The sequence below is a fragment of the Malania oleifera genome, chromosome 4, assembly GCF_029873635.1.
Source record: "Malania oleifera isolate guangnan ecotype guangnan chromosome 4, ASM2987363v1, whole genome shotgun sequence".
Lineage (NCBI taxonomy): Eukaryota > Viridiplantae > Streptophyta > Magnoliopsida > Santalales > Ximeniaceae > Malania > Malania oleifera.
Window position 1 is genome coordinate 21,940,011 of NC_080420.1, and position 19,774 is coordinate 21,959,784.

General features: G+C 34.1%; 1 protein-coding gene across 1 annotated transcript in view; it reads left to right on the forward strand.

Annotated features, from left to right (window-relative positions):
* The first annotated feature begins 2,818 nt into the window (after nt 1-2,818).
* LOC131153591 (uncharacterized) overlaps nt 2,819-19,774 on the forward strand; it is a 29,123-nt gene continuing 12,167 nt past the window's right edge. The window contains exons 1-3 of the mRNA XM_058106004.1: nt 2,819-3,072; nt 6,888-7,020; nt 7,159-7,262. Coding sequence (XP_057961987.1) covers nt 3,023-3,072; nt 6,888-7,020; nt 7,159-7,262 — 287 coding nt within the window. The 5' untranslated portion in view covers nt 2,819-3,022. The remainder of the gene's footprint in view (nt 3,073-6,887; nt 7,021-7,158; nt 7,263-19,774) is intronic.

Here is a 19,774-nt window from a genome sequence, read left to right on the forward strand (position 1 = left end):
TGTAAGTAAGAATACCTCAAAATTTACTTCTACTACTACACAAAGTATGCGAACTTGTCCTACTTCAGAGCATACTTCAACTGGAGAAAAAGGAGCTTCTACTACTACACAAAGTATGCGAACTTGTCCTACTTTAGAGGATACTTCAACTATAGAAAAAGGAGCAATCTAGTCCTTTTTAGAAAAAAAAAAAAAAAGAAATGTTTTCTATTTTTAGTATAAAGTGTGGGAGAAATATTTTCTATCCAAGTATGTATAAGAATAAAGCTTCACCTAAAATTGAGACCGCTTGCTGTAGTTTCTTCCACTTTTTATTCTTTTTAGAAATTTCAACCAGTAACCCCCTTTTGAAAAGGCTTTCATATGGTCTATAAATAAGAATTAACCTTATGAAAACTCTACTACTTAATGCTTCTTAAAAATGAACATACAATCACACAAACTTAACAATAAAGAAGAGAAAAGAGAGAGTGATTTTGTTAGTTTTTGGTTGGTATAGCTAGATTTTTAAAGTAGACCGTCTACAAATCCTTTGAAGAAGAATTAAGCCATTTATAGTTCTAAAAAAAACATTGTCAATTTCAATTTTAAAAATAATTTTAGGTTATTTTTATTAAAAAAAAAAAAAAAGCTCTTTGAACTTGAATGATTTGGTTTCTTTGGAGAAAACCATAAAATCCAACTTGAAAATTTTGATTTTACCTTTTAGAAAAGAAACTCTTTAATCCATCCAACAATAACATCATGGATCGTTCATTCAAAAAAATAAATTTTCTAAAAGGATGCTTTGGTTTTCCTGGAAGAAAAATCATAAAACCTAACTTGACATCAATGGTTTTGTTTTTAGAAACGAGGTCTTTTAATCTATCCAATGGCCACATCATGAATAGTTCATTAAATTTTATAAAAAACAATTTGACTTTTTTTTGGAAGAAGAAAACCATGAAATTTGAGAAAATGATGATTTTTTTTTACTTTTTAAAAATAAAAATCCATAAAATTAACGTAATTCATTACCAGAGGATTTGACCAATATCATCACACATCATATAAATATGACAGCATTCCAAAAAATCAAAGCAAAGTATGAAAATAATGAAAAACCAATATTCTATTCAGGCAAGTCAACCAGTTGTAGAGAGACGGTCGATCGCTTGCATGCATGCTTTACAATATTTAAGATTTTTGTGTAATTTTCTTCGAAACCAAAATGCAACCCTATTTAAATTGATCTTATATGACATGTTATCACTCAAAATTAAGATGCATACATTGGAATGATGCATAATCAATCATGTCAACATATATTCTCAAATAAGACATAAGACAAAATGGACATGCAAATGAATGCCAAGTAAAAGATATAGGAATGACCTGACAGAAACGTAGATTCAAACTAAAATAACTACCAATGACCAACTACTAGTGTCCATCCTCGTTGCATGATATTATGAAATCTACTAGATTATGGAATCTAATGATGATGTAGGGCTTGTTTAACTTTCATTAAAAAAAAATTGCTCATTTAGGAAAAGGAACTACGATAGCATATTACAAACATTTAATTGAGATGTGTTCATGGTTCAATGAAGTTAGCTAAAGAGTTGGGGTATGAAAGAAGAACTTGATGGCGTGCATCTTAAAGAGATACAACAAAGACATGATTTTCTTCCTGAACCTCTGAGATAGAATTTAGGAATGTAGGATGGTGATGTTAAAGAGTTTTTAATTATAAAGGAGGGCATTCAAGACTTTAGTAATATTTTTGGTCCCTCTTTTGAGGAGAGAATAGTGGATAATTATGCGTCATATAATGAATTAAAATGAACATAAAGGAAGAAGAAACTTGGTGAGAGCTAGAGTAAAGTTAAGGATTGACAAAAATTATCATGAAATTATACGACCATAGTAGATAATCTTCAATTATGTTATTCTATTAATGAACATAGTTTCTTGTGCATAAAAAATAGTTAACTTGAAAATGTTCACTGAAGCTTAAGACTTTTACTATCAACATCATTAAGAATCAAAATCCTTTGAAAGTTAAATGTCTAGGAAGGCAAGTCTTAAAAATACATTACTATATGGTCACTATTAAAAATATGTGCGCTATCATATAAGTGTTTTTTGATTAATTAGTGAGTGACAAAATTGTGGTGAACTGAAATAATAATATTTATATTCATTTTAATTTTACCTCACACATAATTCATTGTGCAATGTCAAATAAAATTATAAAATTTACATTGAATAATTCAATTAATATGATTTTTTAAAAAATGAAATCAATAACACAAAAGCAAAATCTCAAATTTAATTTTTAATTGGATTATCAAATTATTGAACAACAATATTAAATAAACAGAATCAAATTATTCTGTTCATTTAGATTTAATTAAATGCACTTTTTCACTTCTTTTAACTCTCTATTAATTTTATTATGGAATGAAATAGGTATTGTGCTTATCCACAAACGGCATTTGCAACAAAAGTTTGTTTATTTTATTTAGCTCAAAATAAAATTAAAAAAATTATTTTTGAGAAATAATTAATTTTGTGAAAAAAATTAGTTATTCTTTTAAAAGTTATTTTACTCTTAAATATAAATACGTTCAATAAAAATACACTTTTCTCTTTTGTGGTTGTATATAAGCCTAACAAAGGGAAAACATTTAAAAATGATTTTTTAGAAAAAAAACTAGAAAATAGAAATTAAATTGGAAAGACAAAAGCAAAGAAAAGGGGAAAAAAAAAAAAAACTATAATCAAAAATAAGGAAAAAGAAAAAAGCAAAAGCCAAAAACCACAATAAAACGATGTCAAATGGGCCACTCAACTCGTTGGTACAGAATCTATCTTGTATTCTGCAAAAACCATGATCGCCCTCCTCCTGAACCTATCATTTTCTGTGCCATTAGTCTTAGATCATAGATCGCAGGGAGTGCAACGTTCCTGAATCATATTGTAGTCGGGCGCTGTTGTTCTTACATTTATATGCTCTGTTGTTCATTATTCAGCGCATATGTCACTCTTGAATCAGCTGTTCAACAGGGGTCTTCTCGGGGCCAAGTGGTGAGTACCTGACCTACTTCTCCAGTAAAACCTCTTTCAATTCCTGTCTCATTTTTTGTTTCTGCTTTGTGGTTCTCGAAATTAGTTTAGGAACTTGTTTTTTATTTAATTTATTTTAGTTTGCTAATTTGGGTCACTAATTCATAAGAGGTGTAAACAATCTGGTTAATTTGAAACTATAGTTTTAGTTTAACTGTAGTTTCGTTTACTTTCTGTTTTCACTTTCCATGATTTCAATAAGATTCCAGTTAATTTAGCATCTAGACTGCCCTTTGCCAATAATTTTTGTAGCAAGATTTGCTTAATTTTATGCGTTTTTGAAGATTTTCGACTGTTCGAATGTGCTGTGTTAGAAATTCACCTTTTTTTTCGATGAGAAGAGAAAATATTTATTAATGCCACTGAGGATGTGCAATCCATCTACAGAGACAGAGATTACAAGTGGAAAGAGTTAATATAGTCAATGGCAGCTTGGATATCAATACATTCCTTGCCATTGAGCAAAAAAAAAAAAAAGTTTGATCCAACTGTCTTTTAAAATGTTAACAGACATATCGGTATTCTCAAAATCCCTTCAATTCCCCCCCCCTCCCCAACCATCCAAAAATAAATGTTTTGAGGGATCAGCTGTACTATTCTTTTCCTTAACCTGTTCATACATAATCCATCCAAGCCCACAGCTCTCTCTTGATAGAGTCATCTGTTGCTCATTTACTTCCCAGTATAGCTGCTGCAGAGTCCCACAAGTTCCTAGTCCACTTGGGGCTAATCAAGACGTAAATATAATTGTTTGAATCTTATGATTCATGGTGCAATTGATACGATTCATATAAATTTCACACCAAATTGATTTGAATCTTACTAGTGAATCTGAAAAAAACTGAATCATTGTTGAATCTGTCGATTCACCTCTTGAATTTATTGAATTGATCTGATACCAAGTGTCACAGGCTGAATATTTCATACCGTTGTGAAAGGACCGTGTGGCGTTAGCTAAAGCTCTCTTGTTTAACTTGCCAGTCTAGAGTTTACCACAATTCACTAACAAAAAACTTTCATTGTCATTCAAGCAGACATAAGCAGAAGCAATAAGCAACTTATGAAAGCAGTGACACTTAAGTAGTAAATATTGAAGCAACATAATTCATTATTAACACTTCCGTTAACAATGTGTGTTTGTCTAGCGAGGGAGACGAACCTGACTAGTTTAAAACCCCAAAGACAACATTATTTTCTTTTTTATTGCTTTATGATTGTACGATTTTCCTTGCCTATGTTAGTTTGTGCTTAAAAAGAGGAGAAAATAGAACTTTAGGTCTTATGTTGCCTTTACAAAGCCATTCTTCACTTTTAGTATAGTTAGGGGTGGCAAAATGTGTCGAAACCCGACGAGTGACCCATGACCTGCCCGTATAAATCGGGTTTGGGTTTGATACAAGGTTACCTGTTTATAAATGGGTCAACCAGGTCCCGACCTGTTTATTAAATGGGTTAGGCGGGTTTGGGATGGGTGCCCGTCGGGTCACCCATTTAACTTATTATATATACTTGGTATTCCTTCATTTGTGCTGTTGGGTGTGCTTTTATTGTTCCCCCTCCTTGACAGCCGAATGTTGGAGACTTGGAGTTGATCTCCATGTAGGAGCCCACCACTTGAGATGCTGGTACGCTGCTTTTTAGCCTTTTCTCATCTCATTCACTCACATTTGTGGCGCATGGAAGACCCATCATCTTCTACCTTCCCAAGCAACTTTTGATTTCTTGTGCAACAGTGCTTCAAGTCTTTTGTCTCACTGCTGCAACTAATGCCCTTTGCGAAGAGGCTGATTTTTGTGTTTTCTTCCCTGACCAAGACATCCTTTGGGAATTGTGTTTTTGGTTCCAGCTCTGTCATTGTTTTCGATCATCAACTCAATCAGTGAATCTGCTTCCCTCCTTGCTTGAGGAGAGACTAAGCCAACCGGCGATTTCTGACAAGTCACCTTCCTCCATAGCTACCTTTGAAGGGAAAGCTGGGGAAGAAATTGCAGAGAGATGCCGCTGCAGTTAAGAAAAGAGGTTTTCTTCCGCTAAGTAGCAAGCATTAGATGAAGCCGATTTGATCCCCCGATTTGTTCTTATGAATGTGAACATCGGCTTCCGGTGTGATTTGTGTTTTGAACACCAGATATTCTTCAGAGATGAGGACACTTTTAGGGATCTCTTTAACCTTGTTCTTGTAATCTTGTTCACCTTGAATCTTATTGTATCTTCTAGCCAATTGGTATGATTCAAGTCACCTTTCAAACCTCCACAACCATATGCTATTGCTCCAACAGTCCAATTGTGGCTCTGGTTCTTAGATGTAGCGGAATGCATCTCATACTGATCCAACTTTCTTGTTGGTTGTAGGCTTGCTGGAGTGCTGATAATTTCATAAATTTCACTGCATGCGTCCTTCATTTCAAATGGAGTGCTTTTTAAAAAAAAATGTTTAAAAATTATAAAATAAATGAATTATATTTTTAAACGAATGACCCGTTTATTAAACGGGCAGGTCTGGGTTGGACTATTAGCCATCCGTTAATAAATGGGCCAACCCGAACCCGAACTTGTTTAACTCCGACCCGTTTATGACCCGTTAACCCGTTTTGCCACCCCTAAGTATAGTGTTCTACCATTAAGAAGAAGGGGCAGAACACTCACTGACTAAGGTGCTACTCATGTTTTGTTGTGTTGTTAAGATTCAAATTTAGTTATTTTAGTAATTTGTTCAATTATTTTCATTTTTGTATCTTAATTATTTTTTTATTTTTATATGAAAAAGAATATGCATGAAAGATTGTTTTTTAAAATTGATGATAAACACCAAAAGTTCAATTTTTTTTATCTTGATTCCTTTCCTTAAACAGAATAAAGCTCATTAATTTATTAATATTTCCTAACTCGTTCTCTTGCTTGTCATTCGTTTAGGGAAAGTATACACATGAAATATGGTTTTTTTTTACTATTAAATGTGTTTTATTATTGTGCTTGTTGTTTGTATATCAATATATGCATGTAATTTTCAATTTGCTTTGGAAATTTTATAGAATCCTATGTTTTGCTTCTTTATTCCCAAAATTCGAATTTTGATTTACGATTTGAATCTTGATTTGACAACTACGAATGTAAGCACTGTCTCGGTCTGTTCTTTCCTTCAAAGTTAGAAAACACTGATTAACAGTTGTAATGCTCCTTTTTTGGAGGTTGTCTGTTGTCAAAATTCTCTTCCACGCTGCTCCCTAAGTGAAAAAAGCCACTTTTAGAGGAGCCAGAGTCTCCCACGTAACTTCCCAAGGGAAATTGCTTGTAAAAGGCACATGGTTATCAGTGTTGACAATTGATGATCTGATAAAAGGAATTCACTTCAAAAACCTAACTCCTGGAACTCTTCCATTTAATTCCATCCTCCCTGCATTGGGTAGCTTGAGTGCTATTTTTAATGAATTGATTGTTTCCTTCCCACATCAAGATTCTTGTTGTATTTGCAGTTTTTTATGCTCTACAATTGAATGGATGCATGATTATTTACGCCCCCCAACTCTCTGTCTTCTGGCAGAGAAAGCTGGAACTCTTCCTTTTTATTCCATCCTCTGCGCCTCGGGCTGTTGTGTCTTATCTTTGATGAACTGATTGTTTCATTTTCACATAAAAATTATCATTAAATTTGTAACTTTTTCTGCTCTAGTATTGAATGAATGCATTATATTATGTAAAAGTTCCATTTTTCACATGAATGCATCTCTCTCTCTCTCTCACAATGTGTATTCAAATATTTATGTATGGCATTGTAGTAAAACATGCTTGAACTTAGCAATCTCTCGCATCAAATTGGTGCAAAACAAGAGAATTGTGCAGCTTAAACAAATGCGAAAGGAGATAGCCCAGTTTCTGCAGACTGGCCAGGAAGCCATAGCTAGAATACGGGTACCATCATGGCCTTAATAATTGACACTGATAAATGTTGTTGTTATTTTTATTTTATTTATTTTTTTAAGCATTCTGTCTACATTCATCATCATCATTATCGTCATCATCATTATTATTATTATCATCCTTTTTTAGGTTGAGCATGTCATAAGAGAACAAAACTTATGGGCTGCATATGAGATATTAGAGCTGTTCTGCGAGTTTGTTCTTGCCCGTGTTCCTATTATTGAAAACCAGAGGTAAGCTGCTTTTCACAAGGATTTGTTATTAATTGAACTTATTCTTTGACAAACTCAACAAAAGGGTATCCCTGCATGCTTTGAATTATATAGGTGCCATTTGCGATAGTTATATTAACCAAGAAGTTGATTTAATGGTTTTTTTTGAAAAAAAATACTTGCTCTTAAAACATGCTCCCACCATATTTTTTCCCCCTAAAATTGTGCAAGTGTTTTAAGCCCTAATGCTGCCTAAGATTAATGTCAAACTTAACTGTCATTGGTCAGCTTGGGTGTATCCTTGAACTTCTGTGCTAGCATATGAATATGTTGTCTTATCATTGAGCCTTCATATTCTCTTGAGGAACTTAACTTGATGATGAAGAAATCAATAGCACCAGTAGATTTCAGTACCTTGGATCTATTGTGCAAGCGGAAAGGAGAAGTTGAAGAAGATGTAATGCATTGAGTTAAAGTAGGCTACTTAAAATGGAGAAGTGCTTCAAGTGTCTTGTGTGATCGTAGAATATCCTTAAAATTAAAAAGGAAGTTCTATAGAGCGATTGTATGACCAGCTATGATATATGGATCATAATGTTGGGCGATTAAGAAACAACATATCCAAAAGTAAGAAAAAATTGTCGAGATAAGAATGATAAGATGGATGAGTGGTATAACGCTAAAAGATAAATTAAGGAATTAAGATATTTGTAGTAAGTTAGGTGTAGCTCTTGTAGAGGATAAGATAAGGGAGGGATTGTTCAGGTGATTTGGGCACCCGCAACTTAGGCCAAATATTGTGCCAATGTAGAAAAGTGAATTAGTTACTATGAGGGGTAGCAGAAGGGGTAAGTGTAGACTTAAAATAACTTGGAATGAGATAGTAAGAATTTAGTAGCCCTGAATCTATCAAAGAAAATTCCCTATGATCGCATAAATTGGTGGAAAAGGAATCATGTAGCCGATTCTATCCAGTGGGACTTAAGGCTTGGTTTGTTGTTGTTGTTGACTTGTTGTTGTATTGTCTTGAGGAGCTTCTTGTTTTAGTCAATTTACCACAAGGTTTTGAGAGGTCCTTGTAATAATTTTTACTTTTTTTGAAAACCTAATGATAGTGTGAGTGAATTTTCAATTTCTGAATTTTAATCTCACCATTGAGATTGAATCTTACAAAAGTGGAAAGCTAGGATATGGCCATGTTTTTTGGCTTTTACAGACGTAGTGTATGTAGCATTCTGTGTTAGGTTTGATGAACTAACACATTGAAACTTTCATATCTGGTCCACCAATTGATTGTATTCTTTTAACTTTGTTTACAAGCAAAATGTGTCATTACCTAAGCCAATATATGGACTGTATTGTGTCCCTTGTAGAACTGTTACCTAATGAATTGAATTATCCTATATCAACATTAAACACTTAATCTGCCTTCATGATTATGCCACCCAATCCCTTGCTGGTTGGGTACTTTTACTTGTGATGATATGCAAGAAGGATAGAATAATCTTTTGCTCTAATAAGAGAAGTCCTTTTTGGAAATTTATTTATGTTTGCACGACTTTATAATTGTGTGGCATAAGGGAACTAAATTTCTATTGGATATATCAAGGTATGCACCTATGCTGTGCCTAGAGTATGTAGCATATGGTCACATCCATGGTTTTAAATTTCCACGAAATTATCGAAATTTCCGTTGAAATTTCCGATTTCCGTCACCGTCGAAATTGAAATGGCAATCGATTTCCGTCTTGCATAATTTCCGTCGAAATCTCAGCGAATCATCCAAAATTTTAACAAATCTCAAAATTTTAACGAAACTTATCAAAATTTTATCTATACAATGAAATTTCATCGGAATTCAAATGAGAGATTTAGGAGTGAACTGAAATTTCTCTTTTAATCTATTTTATTTATTTTATAGAAACGAAATATTATTACAAGTGCTTTTGAAATTATATAAAAAAATAAACTTACAGTAACATTTTATTTAACCATTCATGTTTAAATTATCATTATTTGTATAATAAATTATATTTAAATGATTTATGAATTTCATTTGTATTAATTGAATATGTTTAATGTACATTATCTTACAAACATGTTTGATACACATACTATTTTACAACTTTTCCACCTCATACAAAAGATGTATTTAATTTGTAATATATTAGTTCTAAAACTTATATTATTATGTTTGTTAACCATTTCTAAAGTTTCACAAAGAATTCCATGCTTTACTACTAATTTCTGTTATTTTTTCAAATTGAAATTGAAATTGACATCGAAATCGAAATTTCTGTTGAAATTTCTGTACTTTTGGAGCTTTGAAATTTGAATCAAAATAGAAATTTATGACCTTGGTCACATCATAACTTATGAAAGCCTTGCACATTACAAATCTATGTTAGTTAATGCTTTGCTCAACCTAGCTTCTTGTATTGAAAGAACATTTTTGGCTGACTGTGGTTGCTAATGGCCGGCCATTGTTGGCCACCAGCTGCTGCGCAAGCACAACAAATTATTGATTCTATATAGAACTACAGTATATGGGTGTTAGTCATGTTATGATTCTGTGGTTATGTCCTTAGAAAGTGAGATTTGACATATCTATTTTATAATTTTCTTATGTAAAATACTAGATAATAATCTTATTTGTGCACATATCATATCATTTTAGAAATAGGTTAGCTATATACTATTTTTCTGGCCCTAAAAAAATCCAATTATTGCCCATTATCATGGTATGTTGAGCATGGAGTTTGACCTTGACTGGGAGTTTAGCATTATTATTTGTCAGCTAGAAGAACCATCAAGGAGCTATGAAACACTATTTTGTTCAATGGTTTTGAGCTTAGACGCATGGCTTAAGCCCAAGCGTGTTATGGTCTGCCATATTGCTACTAGGCATTTTTAATTATTTTCTCAATATCCTAGGAATGTTTGGAGGTTGCTAGAGTTTGTATCAACATACTCTGCATTATTCTAAGCTGGATTAAATGGTTTCTTGCAAATATAATTGTTGTTACTCGGGTCTTTTTTCTTAATGCTAAGTGACCTAAACATTAAATGCTCTTTATGGGAGAGTAGAGGTGGGCTCTATTAATTTAGAAGGATTTCTTGGATGAGGGTTGGAGCCTCATTGATCAAGTTGAACTTGTAAGAATATAAGATGTAATAAAAATAATAACTAAATTAAATTAATGAGACAATTACAAATAGAAAAGCTTAGGCATGGTAGGACCACTGTCCTTAAAACCGATTTCATGCCTACGGAGAAAATCTCTCAGTGCAAATAGTCACAGCATGCATGGTCTCCAGGATTACTTTGTTAGGTTCAAGTTTGTGTGCACTCACAAACTCCAGAGCTTTAGGAGCTGTAGTATACGGTTACCCAATGTAGAGGAAGAAGAGAAAAAAAAAAAAGAATGAGATGATTGAAAAAGAAAATAATAACAAGATATCTACAAAAGCCTACTGCTGGATGATGGAGAGAAAAATCATGTAAGAAATAGAAGAGATATATTTCTTTGGTCGTGTTTTGGAAAGGGCTGGAGGTAGCCTTTTTATAGGCTGTATAGAGTAGTAACTTCTAGCCAGTTTCTGTTGGAAGAAATTGAAAAAAAAAAAAAAAAAACAGCTGAAAAATAACACCGATAACAAAAAACTGCTGCCATTAATCCTTAAAATAAAGAACCAAAAAACTGCTAGAATTTGAAACATCTTCAACAATCCCCCACATGTTTCAAATTATGAAACAAAACAAAACCAAAGTAAAACGAAGGTTGGGTAACCATGAAAAGTCATGCAAAGGGTGACAATACCTTTCGGTTTGAATTGCACTTAGAGAATGTGTGCTATGAGCTATAAGAACTTGGTGAATTTTATAATCTTGAACCAACCTCTTTTAGTGTAACTTTATAAAACACACAACTCACATGAATACAAGGCTTCTGCGGGTTGGTATGAATATGCCATATACCATACCTGGATTTTCATGAATGCTCGAGAAAGTTTTAGCTTACTAAACTTTTATAGGAAGCGGACTCACTTCCAAACTCATATAGGTAAATCAATCAAGTGTATAACTATAACTAAATATACTACCTAACAAAGGCTATTGATTCATTAAGAGATAAACTCAACCTCACAAGCGTTGTAGTTGCACTATTCCAACACCATAGGGATGAGCAAAACAAAAAAAATAGTGCTCAACAAACTACTCAACAATTTGTTATTACCCATTAAACCTAATTCATGGGATCTCCAATCACATAGGTTGAGTTGTCATCATTAGTAGTTTATGTTAAGGGCTTAAGACCCATCCCCCTTGATGTTTTTTCTACTAGCTTTCTAGCTAGTCCGTTTGTCAAAGGATTTGCTAAATTTCTCTTTAATCTCACAACTCAAAGTGATCACTACAAGTAAGATTAATTCTCTCACTATCTTATGTCTTAGGCGTATATGCCTACTCTTGCCATTATAAATCTTATTATTTGCTCGAGCTATTGTTGTTAGGCAATCACAACTTATAGATAGAGGTGGTACCAATTTAACCCACAAAGGAATGTCTACCAACATATTCCTTAACCAATCAGCCTCATTAGCTATTTTCTCCAGAGCTACAAACTTTGCCTCCATAGTGGACTTCACTATGCATGTCTGTTTATGGGATCTCCAAGAAACAACAACATCGGTTAAGGTAAGAACATAGCCACTCATAGAATTGATATCATTTGTGTCTAATATCCAATTAGCATCAGAAAATGCTTCTACAATTTTAGGGAATCCACAACAAAAAGGTCCATAATTTATAGTACCCTTAAGATATTTCAACACCCTTTTTAGTGCTCGAGTGGTCATGCTCAGGATTATGATTGTATCTACTAAGTCAGTATACTGCAAATGCAATATTTGGGCATGTATAATTCATTAAATGCATTAAAGAACCTACTATTCGAGCATGCTCAACCTTAGCAAAAGGATCGCTTTATTTTTATTTAATTGTAAACTAGGGTTTGCAATCAGTACGATCAAAATTTTTCAAAATTTTTTCTGCATAATGTCATTGGGATAAACAAATACCATTGTGCTCACGTATAACTCCTATACCTAGAATTATGTCTGCTTGTCCCAAGTCTTTCATTTCAAAATTTTGAGGCAAGAAACAATTGCGTTGAGTTTACGATTTCTAAACTGGTGCCAAATATTAAAATATCATCAACATATAATCATATTATTATACCATTATTACCATCAAGTTTGCTGAACAAAAAATTATCCAATTCATTAATTTTATATCCATCACTTATAGGAATGCTGTCAAACTTTTCATGTCATTGTAAAGGTGCTTGTTTAAGTCCGTACAAAGATCTAACTAATTTACAAACTTTATGCTTAGCATCATCTACTTTATAACCTTCAGGTTGTTGCATATAAATTTCTTCTTCTAGATCACTATTCAAGAATGCAGTTTTCACATCCATCTAGTGTATATATAGGTTATATATATAGAAGCTAAGGCAATTAAAACCCTAATAGTTGTGACCTTTGTAACCGGCGAATAAACATCAAAAACCTCTTCTCCTTCTTTTTGGTTATACCCTTCGGCTACTAATCTAGCTTTAAACTTATCAATACTATCATCTGGTCTCTACTTCTTTTTGAATACCCATTTACACCCTATTGTTTTATGTCCAGGTGGTAAATCTACAAGATTCCATGTGTTATTTATTTTAAGAGATTCTAATTCATCTTCAATTGCTTCTTTCCAAAACAAGGCATCTAGTGAAGTTATAGTTTGTTGATATGTAAGTGGATCATCTTCAACTAGAAAATTTGTCACAAAGTTAGATTCAAAAGTTATTTCCTTTCTACATCTTTTACTTTTCCTAAGTTTAGGATTTTCGACATTGTCATCAACAATTTCTTTTCCACGAGATCTTTCATTTTTTATTTCTTCATGTTTTAAAGGAAAAATGTTTTCAAAAAATTTTGTATCTCATGCTTCTATTATTGTATTCGGTTCTAACACATTATTATTAGATCTAATAGTTAAGAATCTATATGCAACACTATTTTGGGCATATTTTATAAATACATTGTTACTAGTTTTAGAACCAATTTTCCTTTTCTTTACTTCTTGCAAACCTATTTTAGCTAAACACCCCCATAGTTTCATATATTTTAGATTGGGTTTATACTTTATAGCCATTCCATAATTCATGAGGTGTTTTATTACTTTTCTTAGGTGGTATTCTATTGAGTTTATGATTAGATAGAATAGCTTCTCCCCACATATTAGAAGGCAAACTTGAGCTTACTAACACATCGTATCTTTCAATGTTCTATTTTTCCTCTTAGCTATACCATTTTGTTCAGGTGTATATGGAGCTGTTACTTCATGTATTATTCCATTTTGTTCACAAAATTCGCTTAAAAATCTTGATTCGTATTCTCCTCCTTGATTAGTTCTTAATGTTTTAATTTTCCTATCTTTATGATTTTACACTTCTGTTTTAAACTTAATTAAAGCATCTTTAGCTTCACCTTTTGATTTTAATAAATAAACTATTGTATATCTTGATAAGTCATCAACAAAGGTTATGTAATATCTTTTACCACCTTTACTGATTTGACTTTTAAAATCTCCTAAATCACTATGGATGATTTCTAATAATTGTGTACTTCTAGTTGTCACAGATTTAAAAGGTTTTCTAGTAAATTTAGCTTCTACGCGAATTGTACATTTTCCTTTGTTAGAGTTAGCTAGGCTTGCTATTACACCTTGATTCCTCATAACAAAAGAAAAGTTTATATGTCCTCATCTATCATGCCATAGATCTAAAGAATCAACCAAATAAGTAGAAGAACTAACATTTTTATTCATACTATTAATAACAGTCAACACAAATAGTCCATTATTATAGTAACCCTTACCCAAGAAGACACCGTTATAAGTCAAAATCAATTTGTCTTACTCAAACCAGTTTGATACCAACCTTATTGAGGATGGATCCAAAAATCAAGTTTCTCCTAATATCTAGTACATGATATGCATAAGTTAATCTTAAGGTTTTTCTAGAGGCGAGCTTAAGGTTCCCAATACCCTTTCTTAGCATAGGTGAGGATTGGGCATGACTCATAAATACTAATTCCCCCATTAACTTTTTCATATATGTTGAAAAGACTACGATCACTGCATATATGTTTGGTGGCACCCGTATCCACTAACTAGTCATTTGGATTTTCCACAAGATTCGCTTCGGATACCACAACAGTGATCACCTCATCTTCTACTATATTGACTTGGGGCTTATTATAACGATTGTGATTATTATTACTACTACTACTACTACTATTATTACCACCCATCTAGCGAAACCTACACTGAGGTGCATGATGTCCAGGTCTACCACAAACATAAAAGTTACAACGTGTCTTCTTTATGTTGGAGGAGTTGTATCTCAGTCGATTGTTAGAATGGTTGCTATTCCAATCGTCTCCTCGGTTGTTGATTCGATTGTGCAGTTGATTGTTGGTTTGGTTGTTTCCTCTAGCATTGAACCTTCTGTTGTTGTAGCTCCCCCTAGCTTGTTTCCTAGTTTTGAAGTCCCTCTAGATCTCACCTAGCCATCTTTCACCAAGTTTGCTTTTCCTATTACTTCATTATTTTGAACCGCCATTTTTTTTTTATTGGCTTCTTATATCCTCAGGTAGACGATAAGTCATTAAGTTGTTCTAAGTTCATATCCTTCTTCTTGTACATCAAAGCTCCCTTAGTGTTATTTTAGGATGGTGACAATTTATCAATCAGGGAAGTTGTCTGAAGTACATCATTTTACTTCTATTCCCTCTGCCAACATATCGTGCAACAATTTTTGAAATTCTTGAATTTGGAGATCTATTGTTTTTCCATCTGTCATCTTGTAGTGCAAGAATTTGCTACAAGCAAATTTCTTGATTTCAGCATCTTCCATGATGTAGTTCTTGTTGAAGATTTCTCATATTTCTTTGTTTCCTTCAAGTTGAGGTTGGGGAGTTTCTAGAACATAGACCATTGACAGCGTTTTCAAGGAAAAATAATTTTTTGCTTTCCTTCCTTTGTAATTATTGCCATCAAAAGATTCCACACAAGTGAGATCAGCTAGTAGTTTCTCCAGTGTAGGATTGAAGGCAGCCATCCCAGTTTTAAGATTTTAAGAGATTTAGATGTAATAAAAATAATAATTAAATTAAATTAGTGAGAATAAAAAATAGAGAAGCTGAGGTGTGGTAGGACCACTGTCCTTAAAACCAATTTTGTGCTTACAGAGAAAATCTCTCGGTGCAAATAGTCACAACATGCACGGTCTCCAGGATTATTTAGCTAGGCTCGGTTTGTGTGTACTCACAAACTCTAGAGCTTTAGGAGCTGTAGTATACAGAGTTACCCAATGTAGAGGAAGGAAGAAAAACAAGAATAAGATAATCGAAAAGGAAAATAATAACAAAAATATCTACTAGAGACTACTACTGGATGACGGATAGAAAAAGTATGTAAGAAAGAGAAGAAATATATTTCTTTGGTTGTGTTTTGGAAAGGGCAGGAGGTAGCCTTTATATAGGCTGCATAGAGGAGTAACTTCCAGCCAATTATTGCAGAAGATTAAAGGTATTTGACCGTTCAAATACCACCATTAATATCTAGTTGTTGGAAGAAATTAAACCAAAAAAAAAAAGCTGAAAAATAACACCAATAAAAAAAAACTGCTGCCATTAATCCACAAAATAAAGAACAAAAAAAACTGCTAGATTTTGAAACATCTCCAACAGAGTTGTCATGGCATCACCATTGCCATGTGTGCCTGTTGTAAATGGTCAGCCTGCTTTTCTCCGCTTTTATGTGTGGTGCTACGGCTGAATCATGGAGCAAACTGCTGTGCTTGTATATTGTTGAGACATGATGCTTGACTGTTTAGCATTTTATTTGTCTTGATTGATCTCAGATTCTTTTCATATTAGGTGTATTTGGGTTTTGTGGATCTTAATGCCCTGCCTAATATTAATTTGCACCTTCGAGGATGAATCTAGAAATGGATAGGTTGGGTAACTCAGATGCTTTGCCTGATTGTCATTCTGTTGGCGGCTCTCAGTTTTTTCCATGTTCAAACTTTCCTGTTGATTCTGTGAGGCGCATGAAGGTGTGTCATGCAATGTGGAATTAATATTCCAGCTTGGTTGGGGACCCTGAATAGTGGTGGATCTATACTGCTTGTTGGCACAGTTCAATTGTATTACAACTGGATTGCTAGTTATGTGGTCTAACTTTGAAGCGATGAAATTTTCAAGTCTTATCAATTTGTGACTGATGTCAATTTTCTTTCAACTTGGGCCTGTGTTAGGCTTATTTTTCAAAGCAATCCTAATATTACCTGTAGTGCATTGTTTGATTCCGTAATCTTGCCAGCCGATGCAAGCCTAAGGCTTGGGGCATGGGTGACAAAGCATGTGTGATGAAGTGCTGCCTAAGGATAATTCTGGGCATTCATATTTCATAGTCTACCCAAAGATTCAAAACTAGGGATTTTCTTTTGTTTGGAAAATCTTATATCATAGGAATTTCAGTTAATTTAGGGTTGTTTTCAATATTTTATTTTAGTTCTTTTGGGTTTTTATTTTGATATTTAATTGTTTTGAGTCTATCTTATAATTTTTGAGAGTTTAATCTTTAAGGTTTCTTAGTTGCCTATAAACATACCTATGATGTAAGGATAACTAATTTTTGGATGATTAATAAAGTCTTAAATATTTTCCTCTCAATGCAGTCTCTCTCTCCCTTTTCCTCATGTCTAAATCTCTCTCCTTTGTCTTGTGTATTTTCTTGGTTCTTCTTTCTTCTTCTCTGTCTTCTGTGTTTTTTCTTTCTTTTCCCTTCTATTCTCTACTTACTCTCTCTTCCCTCCCTATTTTGTCTCTCTAATCTATTCGTTTCCCTCTTCTCTTTCTCTGTTGCTGTCCTTCATCAATTAGTATCAGAGCATACTCTGTTCAAGCCACAAATCCCTCTGTTGCCACCCTACAATAGATCCCTTTAGCCCATATCCATCCCAGGCCATTTCATCTACTAGTACAACCCCCTTAAGTCAAAACCCTAACCTTCTACCCATCAGCCAAAGCCCCCAAGAGAACAAGAAAAGCCCCAGGAAGAAAAACTGTTGCTGCTGCCAAAAAGACCAGAGAAGAAGCAAGAGGCAGCAGGAAAATTTTTTTTGCTGCCAGTTCTAAACTTCAGATGAGTTTGGGAAAGATTGGGGACTGTTGCTGCTGCTGCTTCTAAGTTGCACCAAGCAGGAAGTTTCATCATAGAAAGGAGTCCACTTAGCAGGAAAAAAAAAAATCATAGAAAGGATTCCTTCATCACAACTTATGACCAGACTCTTTGCTTTCAGAACCACCATTGAATCTGTCAACCACCCATCATTGAAGCCCTTTACCTTGCTTGAAATCATGGTTTTAAAACCTGGACTAGTGACCGACTCAGTGCAGCCACCGGGTCGGTCAGATCAATTGGACTTAGGGGTGGCAAAACGGGTTAATGGGTCAGGTTTGGGCAGGTAAAAAACAGGTAGAGGTTAAATGGGTTTGGGTTTGGGTTGATCCGTTTACTAACGGATGGCTTACATATAAACCCAAACCACTCGTTTAATAAATGGGTCATAAACGGGTACCCGTTAAGCACCCGTTTAAAAACAGAATTTATTTATTTTTAATTTTTTAAAAACATTTCATATGAAGTGTCATAATTTTTTTTAAAAAAAAAACTGCACCCTTATTTTATTCATTAATATTTTAACAAAAAAAAACATAAAATGGAGAAAATAGTATGAATCCAAGCCAAATCAGAGGAGAAGATGGTGGGGGGGGGGGGGGGGGGGGCGATTTGCCCAAATCAAAAAATCGTTAAACAGATTCACATATAAACTCCAACATACTATTTGAGAAATATTTGCCCATGATACTCTTTTCAACAGACAAAATCTACCTTAATTTCACTGTTTCCAAATAGGTTCCTGAGATTACGCAAAATTGCTTAAATTAGACTCAAATGCGCACATATTAAGTGCAATCTACAGGATTTTATGCTGAAAAATGAATGACCCAAAGATGCATTCTACCTGAAGAACTAGGAGTTATGATAGGAACAAAGCAAAAGGTTCTGTAGCAAGAGACTAGAGAGCTTGTGGGGGTAGCTATTAAGGGATGCACGAGCATGAACTGCTCTTCTTAAGACTGCTGGTGCTGCAAAGCTTGTGGCCACAATGCTCAGTGCGCGTACTGCGCCCATGGGGTGTTCACTGCAACAATACCGGCAACTGGATATTGTCAAATTGGAGACAGTCTCTACTTGTGCCTAGACGTAGAGGGTTCGAGGAAGATGAGTGGTGGCTACGACGGTGGGGTCGCCGATCTTTGAACGAGACTTGAGCCAGTGGAATGTAGGAAGGCTAGGGGTGGAGGGTTTGACTTCGACTCTTCGAGGAAGATGAGTGGCGGCAGTTGCCGATATTTGAACGAGACTAGTCACTAGGGCCAGTGGAATGCAGGAATGGCCGAATGGGGAAGGCCCTTTGGAGCTCTGCATGCTGCGCCTCTTGGGTCGCCGCCTTAGCGCTGAATCTTGATCAATTGACGGTGAGAGTCGTGAGATTGTGAGAGAGAAGAGATGAAGAAGGAAAAAACCTTAATATATATATATATATATATCAAATTAAACGGGTCACCTGGCGGGTACCCAACCTAATCCAACCCAATTTGTTTATTAAATGGGTCAAGTTCGGGTTGACCCGTTTATAAACGGGTTGCCTCCTGCTAAACCTCAATCTAGTTTAAACGGGTGGGTTTGGGTTGACCTGTCGGGTTATGACCCTTTTTGCCACCCCTAATTGGTCTGGTTGGTCAAACTGGTGGTTGAATAAGTGACGTTAGTATATTATAAATGTACATACACACATAAAAATAATAATTATATTATTGTTATTATTATTGGGGACCCTGGGCGCAGCGGTAAACTAGAGGTCATGGGTTCGAGGCATGAAAATAGTCTCTCATAAAAATGCAAGGTAAAGTTGCATACTACAGATCCATCATGGTTTGCTCCTTCTATGGACCCTGCATACACAGGATCATTGTGCACCAAGCTGCCTTTTTTTATTATTATTTTTATCATCATCATCATCATCATCATCAAAGATAATATGACAAATATGTGGTTACATTCATGAATATCTATTAATTATAATAAAATTAATTACTAGAAATAATTTGGATAAAATTTATAAATTTCTATCTTATAAAACATTCTTGAATTTTATGCAATAGTAAAATACCACATGAAGAGTTAGAAAATATTTAATGACAGAAAAAGAAGAGTTTGGATCACATTTTAAATTATTTAAGCTGTGCGTAGGGTTAGTTATATATGGAAAAGGAAGCATGGGCGGATGCAAGGAATAAACTAATTATATATAACAGTTGTTGGAAATTGTTCACTAGGT